Genomic DNA, 15,667 nt, shown 5'->3' with positions numbered 1-15,667 from the left:
GCCATCTGGAGCTGTGGAGGTTCTCAGGCTGGCCTTATTTCCTGAAAGGCCTTATTTCTCCACATTCCGGCTGAGCACACGAGGCCGGCTTGGCTTCAGGCAATGTCCTCTGTCCTCCTTGTCTACACCTGAAGAATTTCTGCTGCTCTAAGGCCTCTGCAGCATCCTCGATAGGGAGGCTTAAAGTAACGCCTGCAGCCCAGCTCTGACCGGAAGCTCCAGGAGGGTTTGTGTCATGTGATGGTGCCTAGAGTTAGGGTGTGAGCAGCTCACATCTCGGTCCTCAGGTCCACTATGACTGACACGTAATGATATCAGGATGTTTGCCCCTGGGCTGACTTGGAAAACAGGCTTGTCCGTGTCAGAGTGACACGCACTCTCTTATGCAGCCGTGCCCAGGAGGACAAAGATGGCCGGGCTGTCGACCACAGACTAGCGGTGGTGGAATGTAAAGGGGCATAGCTGGGTGGGTGGAGCTCGGGTTCTAGGGCACTGTTCTCAGGGTTGCCCCTGCGCTCACCCTGGCACTGAGCCTGTGCAGACACCTGGCAGGGAGACGGCAGGTGTGTTCTCCCCTGGAGTCCTCCTGAGCTGCTGACATCTTGTGCCTTCTGAGCTCAAGGGTCGAGTGGCCCTCAGTCTCCCATTTCCCACCTGTAGGACAGGAGATGCCAGGGCTAGAAGGTGCTGCCCTGGGTATGCTTGGAGTTGGCTGGTTCTTCACCCCAACTGCCTGGACCAGATTTTACTCCCCCTGCTCTAAGCTCCTTATTGTCCCCTTATGAGATGATGATTCCTTCTAAGATTACTGTGAGTGGCAGATCACAAACACCGCAATACATGCCCAGAACCACTACAAGTTTAGAATAAACTGTGACTGACTCATTGCTACCATCTGCCTGCTGAATGCTTGGCTTATGCTGCTGTGCCTGCTAGTCACTCTGTGTTGAGTCGGAACAGGCAGGGAGGGGGCTGGGGACAGCCTTGCTCAATGGGAGCCAGGGAGGGTGTTTGTGTGAGCTCATCTGGGGTTTGTTGGCCTAATAGGAAATTACTGGCCCACATGGTAACTTTGAAAAATCAGGTAGAAGGAAGAGAGAGAGAGAGAGAGAGAGAGAGAGAGAGAGAGAGAGAGAGAGAGAGAGAATGATGTGGGTGATAAGGCCACAGAAAAAGGCCCTGCTTACTGGATACACCCTCTCCTCTGGACAGCGGCATATCTTGGGGATTTCAAACCCTGTTCTGTGCTCCCCGACCCTCCCCAAACAGCTCTCCTGCATTTCTGTCCTGGTGGGACCCTCAGACCCAGGCCACGTCTAACATCAGCAGGACACACAGGAGCCTGGGAACACGTGAGCGTCCACTCATCTGCTGAGTGAGAATTGAAAGCACGCACTTCCTGGGCTTGGCAAGGATGTGAAGAAGCAGCAGCTCACGCAGCAATAATCAAAACTGTTCACACACTCTGACCCCCAAATTCTGCTTATACCAATACATCCTGTTACAACAATAAAAGCAAATGCATGTTTAGCACTTTCAGTAGGCCAGTGCAGTACCACACTGCTCACACACCCTATCCATCCCCGTTTATATGCTCCCCATGCCAGTTAGGTACGGTTATTACCACTGTACAGAAGCCCTTGTCTCTGAAACTGAGGCACTTGCCTGAAATTTCACAGCTAGTAACAGATCGCCTTTGGGGACAGGGTTATGCCCACTTTCGTGGATGTCAGTAGTACTTGCACTTCTGCAGTTTATGAAGGAGAACCAGTTTCTCCTTCATTACTGCTCACCCTCTGCTTAGGCTGGTGGTCCGATGGTGGTCATACCACCAGTTGTCAGTAACCATACATGTCCACACCACACCTGTTCTCAGAGCTGAAGCAGCCTTTGTAGAGTGAGTAGGAGCTTGCTCACCCAGGAAGAGGCCATCAAAGACCAGATCCCTCTTCTCTTTATCATGCCAACATTGAACTTTGCATTCAGAGTTCAGATGCCCTGTAGGGCTGACTTCTCTCCATTCTCCCTCCTGTCTACTAGGCTGTCCGGACTAGCTCAGGGTACCAGCCTTGGACCAACATATTCTCATCTGCCCAGTGGTCAGAGGATCTTCCTAGAACACAACTCCCTCTCCTGATGAACGTATCTTGGGCCTCCCTTCTGTATGGGTGCAATACGGATGCTTTTGGCTTCCCGGTCACCCACATTGTCCCTCTCCAGCCTGGAGATGCTGTCTTCCCTGTGTCGTCTTTGTGTGACAATCTCTTCCTCTACTCTGACGTACTAGCCCAATGCCCCTGCGCCAGGTTCCCTTCACAGGACCCCCACACTTGTTTGCAGCTTCTTGGAAAGTTTGGTTTCTCACACTTGACAATTCCTTAGTTAAAGACAGGGGGCTTTCACTTGTCTTGGTTGTGGCAGCCTCAGAGTGTTCCTGTGAGATGAAATGTACTTTCTGAATGATTAACCCATGGCTGCTTTCTATTACATGGGCACATACAGGGGGAGGGAGGTGGCACCTGGCAAAGTGGAGATGCCATGCACTGAGGTGGGCACCTCAGGCCTAGGCTAGACCTGGGGAAATATAACGCCCAGCACTGTTTGGGGGCATGCTGGGGACACCAAAGTGACAATGTCTGAGGGGTCAGACACTTAGGAGTCCACCTGCCCTGCTTGCTCCCGACCTCTTTGGCTTCTTTGTCATCTGGGACCAGACACCTGTCACTTTCTTCTTGTAACCAATTCACCGCTGGCTTCTAAATGGCATTTAGTGAGCCATTTCACCTTTGTGGCCTTAATTTCCAAATCTCCAAAATGGGCTCAATGATGCCCACCTACATCACAGGGGTAAGCTCTCCATACACTCTGGTGTGAAGTGATCTGATGAATCATTTTATACTGAGGTGTACATGTATAGCTCACTCCTAGACACTCCGAGTGTGTGTGTGTGTGTGTGTGTGTGTGTGTGTGTGTGTGTGTGTGTGTGTGAGAGAGAGAGAGAGAGAGAGAGAGAGAGAGAGAGAGAGAGAGAGAATGTGTGTGCTTGCGAATGTGTGTGCATGTGTGTGTTTGTGCACACTCATGTGTACTTGGCATGTGGCTTAATACAGATGATCCTCCACTTGGGAGAAGCTATGGAAGCTTTGAAGCTGGTACTCTGGGCTCTTTCTAAGCCCCACCTAGAAGCCTGGAATCTGTACTCCTGGGCACACAGAGAATGGGAATAAACCCGCCAACCCTGGCGGACTCCTGCAGTGGAACAGACTTCTGGAGCTTCTAGCAGCCTTCCAGGGGTCTGTCTGGAGCAGGAAAAGGTCAGTGGTGGGTTAGGGATGCAATGGGTGTAGTCTGGGTGCCTGCAGGGTTAGGTGTGTGCAGGCTGGGTGCCTGTGAGACTAAGTGGGTGCAAACTGGGACCCGTGGGGGCTAGGTGGGTGAAGGCTGGGACCTGTGGGGCTAGGTGGGTGAAGGCTGGGTGTCTCTCAGGCCAGATGCCCTTGGAATCCATAAGGAAGAGTCTACTCCACTAGCAGGAGCTGATGCTTATGTTTGAGGGCTTCTGGGAGTTTCAGATCTGTGTCTCAGAGATGTCCCTTGAGAAAACACCATGGCAAACATCTGGCAGGTGCTGGACATTAAGAGCCAGCGATGAGGTTGGGAGTACAGGCTGTCTCTATATTCTGTTGGGGTGCTGAAGGGGATGAGGAGACTTTAGCATGTGCTGACCTCTGAGCACTGGGTGGCTGTGGTATTGCTAGTTGTGCCAACCAGTTGCCCTGGACACCCCTTGGGCCAGCTCTCTGGGGCCAGGTCTCTGCCCAGTGGCTGGCAAGACAAGCCACTTTATCACACAATCCAGCTGGCTCAGAGGTGGCCCCCCAGCGCTGCTAAATCGGGGCCACCAGCTCCTGCCTCAGGAAGAGGGAAATGCAGGCAGGATGTCCTCTCTTGTGGCCGACAAGTCCTTTCCCATGAACCCCTGCTGACCTTGCCGGCCACGTGGCAGGGGGCTCCCCCACTTGCTACCAGGACCTGCGCCTGCCTAGGCCTGGCCATCAGGGACAGGGTGGCAGGCTGAGGAGCAAGAGCAGAGGGGTGTGATTACTATTGGCAACGCCCAGCGGGGCAGGGCTGGAGCCCTGAGCCTCTGAGCTGCCTCCAGCAGAGTGCCCGCACCTTCCTGCTCCCAGACGTGTCCCCGCAGTGTGACCGGAAAACTGAGATCCCAGAGGAAGCCAGTGTCTGAAAAGGACCCAAACTCAGCAATCCCTGGCTCTGGCTGGGACATGCCGGCTGCTTCTCTGGTAGAGATGTCCCGGCAGAGTGCAAGAGGGTCTTTGGACACATCTCCCCACCCGCCTTTCACTCCCAAGAAGCTTCCCAGAAGCTGTGGGGTAGAAGCTAGACCATGGTGGAGAGACACCTGACCGGTAGGGGAAAACACCAAACAATAAGCTAGACACAAAGAACGTTCTTCCTTCCCTCCACGGGGTTGTGCTCAGGTTCCCCCAACTTTCCTTCCTTATCTGACCTGGCTGCACGAACTGGCGTCTTCCAGAAAGTCAAATGGATGCCTCCATCTGGAGACCACGTTTCTCCACGCCTTTTCCTCCTCCTAGGGTCCTCCTCAGATGCATGACCTTATCATCCACCTGTTTGCTTAAGCCAGAGTCCTGGAGCACAACCTTGTCCCTTCTCACTTTCTAATGTCCGATTCACTTGTAGGTCCCTGCCGCACCTGGACAGCCACCTGTTGTTGCTGGCTCCTGTCTTCTCTTCTGTACTCCCTATCCAGCCGCCCCAAGCTCTGGCGAACCTCAGCTGACCATTCACTTGCCTTCATCTGGGCATTCCTATCTCTGGGCCTTGTGTGAGGGGCTCCTCACCCTGCTTAGAACTTCCCTTCCTGGCATTCTGCAGATTCCCCTAGAATCCCCTAGATAAGTGGACCCTTCGAGGGTCCAATGACTCTTTCACAGGGGTTGCCTAAGACCCTCTGCATATTAGATATTTACGTTATGACTCATAACAGAAGCAAAATTACCATTATAAAGTAGCAATGAAAATTTTATGGTTAGGGGTTACTACAGCATGAGAAATTGTGTTAAGGGGTCGCAGCATTAGGGAGGTTGAGAACCACTGCCCTAGATAGCAGTGATACACCTTCCTGTGCAGCCCACAGGCAGCAGTTGGGTCTCTCTGAGCACTTTCGCCCCACACTACGGATACCCAATGCCACATCAGAGTTCCTACTAGTCTGGCACTTGGGAACCCCTGCAGGATGGGGTCGTGCCCTGTCCTTTCTGCCACACTGAGCAGGTGATGTATGGCTGTGGCTGTGCAGAGCAAGTCTCCTTCCCTGAGACACTAGAGAGTTCGCCAGGCTGTCCACCACGCCATCCCAGGCCTGGCTCTGAACAGGCATCAGGGTCCTTTTTGCTACACTGGTTCTGAGAGACACTTGTATTTCAGCCCCCAGAGCTCTGAGCTAGGCCTAGAAGGCCACGGGCACTTGCAGACCTCGCTATCCTGGACCTGGGTCGTACCTAAGAGCAGGGATATCAGAGACATAGGTGACCATGCTTGATGTAGACCATGGCAAGGCAGGGCATCCTTAGGTGAAGCCACCACAGCTGCCCAGCAGTCTCCTGGTCCCCAGCTGTCATACCCCTAGGCTAAAGTCCTGAGATAAAGTTTCTTGAAGCTGCCATCTGCCCCTTCTACAGGGCCACTGCTGGGGTGAGACTTAAGGGACTGGATCAGGACACCAAGCATCGAAGTCCAGCCCAAGTCTAAGAAGCCCCTCTGTGTCTACCTGCCCACCCACAATGCATGCAGAAATATTGGCACTGAGTGGGGAAGGGAGAGCTCAGGCCACAGCTTGAGGACCTCAGGGCACAGATAAGAGGAAAGCGTGAGTCTGCTGCCTTTGAGAGCTTCATGTTAGGGTTCCCTGGCTTCACACAGATCTCCTGCTCTGGCGTGCCTGCTGTTAGGGGATTTTCTTTCTGTACTCTACCACTGAGCTGTACCCCCGCTCTCTGCACTTGGGGGTTCATGTTCCTGCAGCAGCATACCCCACCAGGCTGGGAGCTCCTGGGTCTTCTCTGACCCAGCAGTGGGTGGAGCTAAGCACAGGACTGGGGAGGCTTGATCTTTATTTCCATCGGCAGCCCCCTCCCTACACTCCCATCCATCCTAGGACACCCTATCGAGCTATCTCCTTCCCTTCACAGCCCATGTGGTCAGTCATGGGTGCTTACCTCAGTGAAGAGCACCCCCCTCCCCATTTCCATTGGTTTCTACTGGTCCTGACATCCTTACAAAGTACCTTGTCTGTTAAGACATCCCCTTCCTTTCAGGTCTCTTACCCCAGGATTCCAGCAGTGGGGAGGGGAAGAATTTGCCCCGCTTGCATTCCAGCCAACCTAACCTCCTAGAGCCTCAGATACCTTACTTGGCTGAATGTGGGAGGTCTCCTGGGCACAGCAAAGTCTCATTTCTCACCCATCTTGTCCAAACCAGAGCCCCATTTTTACTTCTCCCACACACTCAGTCACTTCACATCCTGAACATAGGTAAGAAGCCTGGTCCAGGGTTGGGTGCAGTGGAGCAAAAACCAGCAAAGGGCCAGTCAGTCATCCTTCAATGCCAATCCCGTCTCCCTCAGCTTCCCTGTCTGACGGTACAGAGTGGGAGCTGTAAGCAAGGCTCCAATAGCAAAACTGGCATTGATTAGTTCCCATCCTTCCCACGCCTGAGGACCTTGCGTGCGACGTTACACGATTTCCCCATAAAAAACAGGTCTCACACTCTGTGGGAATAAGAGATGAAGCGTGCAAAGTCGATTTCTATGGCATACAAACATACAGGTCTCTCTCTCTCTCCGAGGCCGCTCAGCACTCCTCCATCAAGCATCAGGGGCTCTGTGATGACCCTGTCACCTTGGATTTCCAGGGACAGCGAATCCTGAGCGGATGCCCCCTCATTCCATGCCTTATCCCCAGTGCTTCCTTCCTGGCCCCTCCTCGCAGCCACCCCGCTACTCTTCAGCACCTCAGAGCCAAGCTCTCAACACAAACTTGAACCTGTCGGTCCCTGTGCCCAAGTATCGCTCTTTGCAGCCTCTGCTTTATGGTTCAGGTCTCCTGTCCCTTCTGACCCGGAGATCCCCTCAAATCCCAGGAGCCCAGGCCTTTCATCGCGACGCGGATCGGTCTAGAGTTGCGGACTCAAGAGTCGCCTTAGGTTTCAACTTGCACCTAAGATCACCTGGGATGGCGCTAGTGTCGGGTGCCTGGAGTTGGGTGCGGGGTGGGGTGTCCCGAGTCCTCAATCCCAGCCCGGGAGAAAGTAGACGCCCGTCCGGAGCGCCCTCTTGGGGACCTCGGGGGACCGACCTCCAGCGCAGACGCAAGGCGTCGGGAAGTGCGCACCCAAGTGCGGGGTCGGGCGGGGATCAGTGGGGAAATGATTCACGCTGGAGGATCGGGACCCAGAGGCGGTGTGCCCCGGACTCCCTAGAGAGCGAGTAAGGATCCGAAGGAGCCAGGCTAAGGATGCAGTTCACCCCGGACCATAGACCAAAGACTGGGATCTGGCCACAGCCCCTCCACCCTGTCCGTGACCCGGCTGCAGTCCCCGCCCGTTCTTTCCTGCTCCCCGCGGTCCCAGCCCCCAGCCCCCGGCTCCCCCCGGCTTTCCGGGCTCCGGAGGGCGTCCGTACACCGAGGCTCCCAAGCTGCCGGTCCCTCCTCCCGCCCCGACGGTGCGGTCTCACCACTGGCCCCTGGAGCGCGGCGGCTCCCGGGCGGTTAAGCGGGGCCGGGGCTTGGGTTGTGGCCGGGGCGCTCACCGTGGAGGAGTCCGAGGCAGAGCCACAGGCGCAGGCTCAGTGCGGCGCCCGGCTGCATCTCCGGCCCCTGGGCGCGGGTGGGACCTACGCGGCCGCAGCTCTGGGCTGGGAGTGAGAGCGCGCGCCGAGGCGCCGACCGGGCGCGGACCGGGCAGCGGCCCGGGGGCGGGGCCGAGGCAGCCCGGGGCGGGGCTCGGGCGGTGGGGGTGGGAGGAGGGTCACCGTAGCCTCAGCCCGCCCCTCGCCCCTCTCTATCCCTTCCAGCCGGTCCGAGCAGAATACAGCCCCAGTACGGAGAGCGCCCACTTTGCGCAGTCTATGCCAAAGGCTCCCTGTCCCAAACTAGCCCCCCTCCAGGGCCACTGCTGGCGGGCGAGGCGCGCAGGTGACTGCACTGTCTCCCGGGCGCGTTGTGGCGTCGGGGAGTGAACAAAACGGGGCAGTGGTGTTTTCCTGTATTTCCCGTCCATCAGTGAGCAAAGTGGCAACGAATATAAGGTTAAAACAGCTGTACGTTAAGTCTTAGCGAGCACCGTGCAGAAGCCTCTTACTCAGATAGTGTGAATGGAGCCCTGCAGGTAACTGCCTCCCCACTCCCTCTGGAGGACTGGCTTTTTCGCTTTAGCTTCCCCACCAAATACTTTTGCTCTGAGCTCATTCATAAGTCTTTTTTTTTTTATCAGGTGACACTTCACTTTCTGTTTTGGCAAACGCTCTCGCACAGACTTCCTTTCTCTTTGTAGTTCTTTTGCTAGAATTTTCCTATTTCAAAATAAATTCGAATGACAATGACGATTTCAACTTCTGCTTTTATTTAATCTGTTCACGCTGTTCCCACGCTCCCCACTTCCCAGCCCTCGGTCATCCTTGCCAAAAATCAAGTCCAGACTGATGATGATGATGATGGCCGTTTTGAAGTCTCCCACTCTCAAGCACAAGAAAACTGAATAGGAATGAAACTGCTACTTATGTATGTCTTCAATGCAGGCAGACGGCGCTGACTAGTTTTTTAATTTTATTTAGCTTGTACTGGAATTCCGTTATGGTATTAGTTGGCTTTTTCCCTAACTGCCACTGAGGCTGAACACATTTTTTATAACTGGCCATTTGGATTTCAAATCTTTTGCTCTAGTGCCTGTTGTTTTTCTTACCGATCTGCAAGGAGGTTGGTTTGTTTTTAAATAAATTCTGTGTTTCCTTGCTCAGCCTTGTTTGTTGTGGCCGTGTAACAGTTTACCTCATAATGTGAGACACAAAGTGACAATTCTTTCTTCCTTTCTTCCTTCCTTCCTTCCTTCCTTCCTTTCTTTCTTTCTTTCTTTCTTTCTTTCTTTCTTTCTTTCTTTCTTTCTTTCTTTCTTTCTCTTTCCCCCTTGGCTTTTCAAGACAGGGTTTCTTCTTGTAGCCTTGGCTGTCCTGGAAATAGCTATGTAGAACAGGTTAGTCTTAAACTCAGAGATCCGCCTGCCTCTGCTTCTGGAGTGCCGGGATTAAAGGCATGTGTCAACACACCCAGCTGCGAAAAGGCAACTCTTATCTCATTCCTGTTTGGGGAAACCAGGAGCCCGAAAGAGGCATTTTTGTGGTTCTTGATTGGGCTGTTAGCAATCTGAAGGGCATTAAGAATGGGAAGGCTTGGGGGTGGCGGCGGTGTTGCTGCCGATGATGATCCGCTGGAAATTCAGCTGAGGCTATTAGCTGGTACACCCACCCACAGGCTTTCCCCTATGGCAATCTCATACATAGTGGCTTCTCCAAAGTGAGTTATGAAATGGTCCTGAAGAAATAGAGCCCGAGCAAAGGACATTCTCCCTACCTCTTGACAGGGTAAAGCAAGGGAGATATTGTGGAAGCCATCTTTGGGAAACATACTTGGTCACCGAGGTAACAAATCCCCTCTCCCATTTAGCATCTTATTTTTTATTCTTTTTGAGATAGAATCTCATTCTGTTGCCTAGGCTGTCCTCAAACTCTTGGGCTCAAACAGTCCTTCTGCCTCAGCCTCCTGATGCATGCCACGGCTCTACCTCACTCTTTATAGTTATCTTAGGACTGGGGAGACAATGGTGGTATTAGTTCAGTGCAGCACCTTTATGAGTCAATCATTTTCCTTTTGGCTAGTGTCATTTATATTCATTCAAAGAAATCTTTTTCTGTCTTAATATCACAAAGACATTCACTACCTTTGTCAATGACAAATTCTCGTTGTTTTTCTTTTACATTTAGACCCCCAGGCACTTGTAATGGCTGTGAGGTAGAGAAGGGTCAAGCTTACCTTCTTTTTCTCCATAACTAGTTGTGAAGCGATCATTTTTTCTGCATTGCTTTTTATTTCTGACTTGGCTGTAAACAGCATCTGTTTGGAAGGGACTGTTTCTGGGCTTTGTCTCACTGTCAAGTTTTGTACTGATCCACCGTGGTTGAACCTTTGCTTCATATCTGGAAGTATAAACCCTCCTAACTTACTCTTCAAAAGTGACTTCGATTCTCTACAAGTTACACCTCCGTTCACATTTCAGACTCATTTCTGTCAGTTTCTAGACACTTTTGATATCCCAGGATACTGATTTAAATAATTAGTCTATCAGCAATTTGGGAAAGCTGATTTCCTTTCAACCCACAAGCATCGAATATTGTTCCATTTTAGGATTTATCTGTCAGTCACCTTTCATAGTTTTGTGTGTCAAGCTCTTGAACATTGTTAGACTTAGCCCCAGATAGTTAATATTCCTATGCATTTGAACAGATAAACATATGTAGACATTTCATTTTCTAATTATTTGCTGCTTTTATCTGAAAATGTTTGCTGTTTTTGAATGTGCTTTGTTTTCTTGTTGGTGGTATTTTAGAGCCCATTGGATATTTAGATACAGAAATATAATTTATCAGAAATATGATTTGTAAATGTTATCTGCATTTTGTCTTGCCATTCTCTTAAGAGTTTCCTGTCTTTTTTTTTTTTTTTTTTAAGATTTATTTATCATGTATATAATATGCCTATACACCAGAAGAGGGCACCAGATCTCATTATTGATGGTTGTGAGCCACCATGTGGTTGCTGGGAATTGAACTCAGGACCTCTGGAAGAACAGCCAGTGCTCTTAACCTCTGCGCCATCTCTCCAGCCCGAGTTTCCTGTCTTTTGGGGGAGCTGGGAATATGGTTTAGTGGTTAACAACACCTGATGCTCTTGCAGAAGACCTGGGTTCAATTCCCAGCATCCACATTCAGCTCCCAACCACTTGTAACTCCAGCTCCAGGAGATTTGCTTCATCTTCTGGCCTCTGTGGCACTGCATACATGTGATGCATGTATATGCATACCTACATATAACCAAATCACTCATACACATAAAATGAAAATAAGTAAATCTTAAACTTTTTAAACCTCTTTTTATTTTATATATATGTATGTCTATGTACCACCTGCACACAGTGCCAGAGGAGGTCAAGTGTTAGATTCCCTGGGACTGGAGTTACAGATGGTTGTGGGCTGCCATGTGGGTTCTGAGAACTGAATCTGGGTCCTCTAGAAGAGCAACCAGAACTCTTAACCACTGATCCATCTCTCCAGTCCCAAAGATAAATCAACTGAAAAATATGTATTTTGTAAAGCAGAAGTTTTTGGTTTTGACAAAGTTCAGTTCATTGATTTGCTATGCTCTGGACCACAATTCACATAGGTTTCATCTCCTTGATCCACATAGTGCCCTTGGACAGAAAGTTAAGATATTTATAGGCCTTACCTATTTGCTGCCCAACATGTAAAAGGGCTTGCTTTCTAGTTGTTCATGGTAGAAAGGAAAAGGTATTCTGGTCTAACTGGGAATCGTCTCACTTTTTATTTGTATTAACACATGTGCTAGTTATCGGCATATACTCTGCTTTGAAGAGCCTGCGCGATTCTTTCATCCACTTTCTACTGCCTGTCATTCTCTTGTGAATCTGTAAAAGTTCCTCACTCAGCCACACATCACTGAGTGATGGGAGAGGGGTGTTCCAAGCAGCATGCTGTCGAGTGATTTTTGTCATTCGATATCATAGCATATACTCACACAAACCTCACGTCTAGGATTTAGGATGTATACAAGGTACAGTCTATTTCTCCTTTTGTCGTGATACCAAAACAACAAAAGATTAAATCAAGCACAAGAAACTCATGCAAGAAATACGAAGTTATATAGCTGTTGCTGGCTTAACATGGCCCATTTACTGTTTCATGATAAATGCTTTTACAGGTTGTCTTAGCCAGGGATACTATTGCTGTGATGAAACACCTTGACCAAAGCAACTTGTGGAGGAAAGAGTTTATTCAGCTTACACTTCCATATCACAGTTCTTCATCAAAGGAAGTCAGGACAAGAACTCAAGCAGAGCAAGAACCTGGAGGCAGGAGCTGATGCAGAGGCCATGGAGGGGTGCTGCTTACTGGCTTGCTCTCCATGGCTTGCTCTACCTGCTTCCTTACAGAACCCAGGACCACCAGACCAGGGATGGTACCATCCATAATGGGCTGGGCCCTCCCACATCAAATCCCTTAAAGAAAATGCCTCACAGCCAAATCTTATGGAAGCATTTTCTCAACTGAGGTTCCCTCCTTTCCGATAACTCTAGTTTGTGTGTCAAGTTGACATAAGACTAGTGAACACAAAGATGTGGGGTGGCTAATCTTGACTGCCAGTGTGTCATAGCTGGGATGAAAGACCCAACTGAAGAACTGCTTCCATCAGATTGGCCTGTGGGCATGTCGGTGGGAGTACTTCCTTTATTCTTGACTAATGTAGGGGGACCCAGAACACTGGGTAGTTCCATTCCTAGGTACACAGGCCTGGGCTGTATAAGAAAGGTAGCTGAACAAGCTGTGGAAGCGGGCTCCTTCCTGTGTGTTTTCTGCTTCCAGTTCCTGCCTTCACTTCCTGCCTTGACTTCCCTGGATGGTGGGCTGTAACCTGCAAAATGAAATAAACCCTGTCCTCCCAAAGTTGCTTTTGGTCATGGCATTTGTCACAACAGAGAAGGGAGATAAGACATAGAAGGAACACATTAGAGTGACGAGAAGCTAGCAGTCCCTTTCATCACTATTGAGCATCATGTACTTCACGGAACTGTGGCTGTCATGTCATACCTCTTTGTGGTTGTGTGGTGGATTTCTTTCCCTGGGGTGTGTATGGTGACTTTCCAATTTTGTCTGTATAAACAATTGCTTTTGAAGGTCCTAGCCTTTAACAGCTGGCTTAAAATGGAGGAAAATTAAAAAAAAAATGAAGGAGGAAAAATGTCACCTTCCCTTAAACACCCTAGGAGTTGATTCAGCAAGGATGTGGGGTTTGTAACAGTGGAAGGAGGATCACAGATGGCTGCCGCTTCTCCATCTGCATCTCTGATCAGATACAGTTTTCAGCAGGCTAGACAAGCATTGTTCACGTTTGTACCCACCTGGGCTCTGAGAAATGCTGCTATGTTGCTACCCTAGGAACGTGTGCATAGCTCCCCACCTCACGGCTGAGCGAGGAACTGAAGTGACCCACAATTTGCCACCCAGGCCTCCCATTGGCTGTTGCCTTCTATAGACTCCAGAGAGCCTAAATAATGACCTTAGCCAAGCTCTGCCACTGCAGTCATCTAGGCAGGGAGACAGATTCCTGATGTTTCCCTATTATCCATCTCCCTGAAATCCTCCCCTGAACCAATGAACTTTTTGACAAGACTTCCAAGGTCTTGGAAGAAATAGCCTCTTCAGCAAATGGGATTGGTGCCAACGGACAGTCATGAGCAGTTAGGTTGGACCTTTATATCACATGAAATTGAAAATGGGTCAATCAGCGTTCTCTAAAGGAACAGAACTGATAAAATGAATATATACTGGATGAACACATAGTATATATTTATATGTTAAATTTATATATTATTTATATTAAAAGGGGGTTTATTATGTTTTCCTCTTCTATTCACGTGGTAGGTTTTAAAGCTGGCCACAAACTCTCCTTACTTCTCTCATAGCCACTCACTGCTATGGTGGTTTTTGACAGTGCCATCTGCTCAGTGCGGAAGGTGATTTCTCTTTTCTTTGACGATGAGTTGCTGACTTACTTTAACTGAGCCATTTCAGCATAAGTGGCACCAAGAAGACTTTCCCTTAGCACTCTTGCGACTCAGCAGCCAGCGTGAGATGTACATGCTTATGGCAGCATGTTGGAAGTTTGGAAGGGGAGGTGGATCTCCAAGAAGAAATCAACCAGCCGAGAATTTCAGATTAAATGTTTTAGAACACTGAAAAGAGTAAATATCCTAAATGCGAGAAGCATTTTGATTGGAGCTTGCTAGGGGTGTTAGATGGTTTTGGTTTGAACGTTGGGAAAGGCCAAGCTTGGAAGGATCAGACCACAGAGTTTATAAAATGAAGCCATGAAGTAGTAGGGAAGGAAGCAGTTACTACCTAAGACCCTGCCCCCCCTCCAGCCTGAAGGAAAGCTGTGCACGTCATAGGCAGGTAGGAGGAAGGGAACGAGACAGGAACAAAACAGGAGTCAGATGAGGTCTGCACTTTCAAAGATACCGAGAGTACCCGGCGCTCAGACCCTGGCTTGAAGAGAGAGCAGGAGTGGTCATGGGAGGCTACCTCACGGTGTAGAGGTAGCACTTTACCTCTGAGGGGGTTTCCAGGAATAACGTGGGCCCCATAGGAAAGACCACAGAACCAGCCAGGAATGGGCTCAGAGAGATACTCATAGTGACAGACCCAAAACAGCTTCCCAGAGAGGGCTCTGCTCAATACAAGCTAGGAATAGGGAGGAGAAGTCCCTGGACCAGTTCCCACAGTACCCCAGCAGATGCGGTGTGGAGGAGCCACAGTCACCATGGGAAGCTTCAGCAGAGCATAGCTCCAATCAGTCAGCCACATACCAGTGGTCAAAAACAGAGGAGAGCTCAGACTGTGGGGTACAGCTGAGGTTGGAGGAGGAACTTTGTGTAGCCTTTACAACATCCACATGGGGTGGAAGGAGGAACTTACCAAAGGGAGCCGGAGCCAGCCAGGGAGGACCGGATTTAATCTATAAAAGGTTGGATAATCTATAGGCATAGATTGTTGGCTCACACAGTCTTCACAAATGGGGGGATGGTTCCTGGCTGTAATTTCATTCAGTTATGGATAAAAATGTGTAATTCCGTGCCTGTGAGTTACAGTATGTGAATATCAAAACTTCCACATTTATGTGTGTGTGTGAGAAGCTCTAAAACAGGATTTATTTGAATAACTTAATAAAGCCACTGTAATGGTTAGCCTCAGTTGTCAACCTGACAAATGAGGGTTGTCTAGATTAGGCTGACCAGTGAGCGTGTCTGTTAGGGATTATCTTGATTGCCTTATCTGATGTGGGAAGACCCAGACTGACCGTGAGCAGTGCCATTTCCTGGCTTGGGGGCACCTGGGCTGTGTAAGGGTAGAGAAAGCTAGCTGAGGAGCAAGTATGCATGCATTCATTTCTCTCTGCTCCTGACTGGATGTGATTAGCTGTCGTAGGTTCCTGCTGCCTTGACTTCCTGTGATGATGAACTTTAACCTACAATTGTAAGCTGAATAGGGCATTTTATGCCAGCAACAGAAAAGAGTTAGAACAGCCACCCCGAGTGGAGTACCAGAGAGCCAGGTAATAAGATGTGATTAAACTTTCATGTACTAATGACATGAGATATCCATGGGAAAAAAGAAAGTGGCAGAAGGAAATGTTCAATGTAATTTATTTTAGGTGAGGAAAAAGAGAGGCATCTTTTAGTGGGTTTTCTATTGCTAAAACAAACAGAGAAATTCAAG

At 49.8% G+C, this 15,667-nt stretch overlaps 1 protein-coding gene across 1 annotated transcript in view; it reads right to left on the bottom strand.

Moving 5' to 3' along the window:
- The window catches only part of Flt4 (fms related receptor tyrosine kinase 4), a 45,379-nt gene extending 37,427 nt beyond the window's left edge, over positions 1–7,952 (bottom strand). The window contains exon 1 of the mRNA XM_059269305.1: positions 7,856–7,952. Within this exon, the coding sequence (XP_059125288.1) occupies positions 7,856–7,913 (58 nt within the window). The 5' untranslated portion in view covers positions 7,914–7,952. The remainder of the gene's footprint in view (positions 1–7,855) is intronic.
- Positions 7,953–15,667: the final 7,715 nt, after the last annotated feature.

This window comes from Peromyscus eremicus, chromosome 8a, assembly GCF_949786415.1.
Source record: "Peromyscus eremicus chromosome 8a, PerEre_H2_v1, whole genome shotgun sequence".
Classification (NCBI taxonomy): Eukaryota; Metazoa; Chordata; class Mammalia; order Rodentia; family Cricetidae; genus Peromyscus; species Peromyscus eremicus.
The sequence above is the reverse complement of the archived record's forward strand: the minus strand, read 5'-3'. Positions and strand labels throughout refer to the sequence as shown.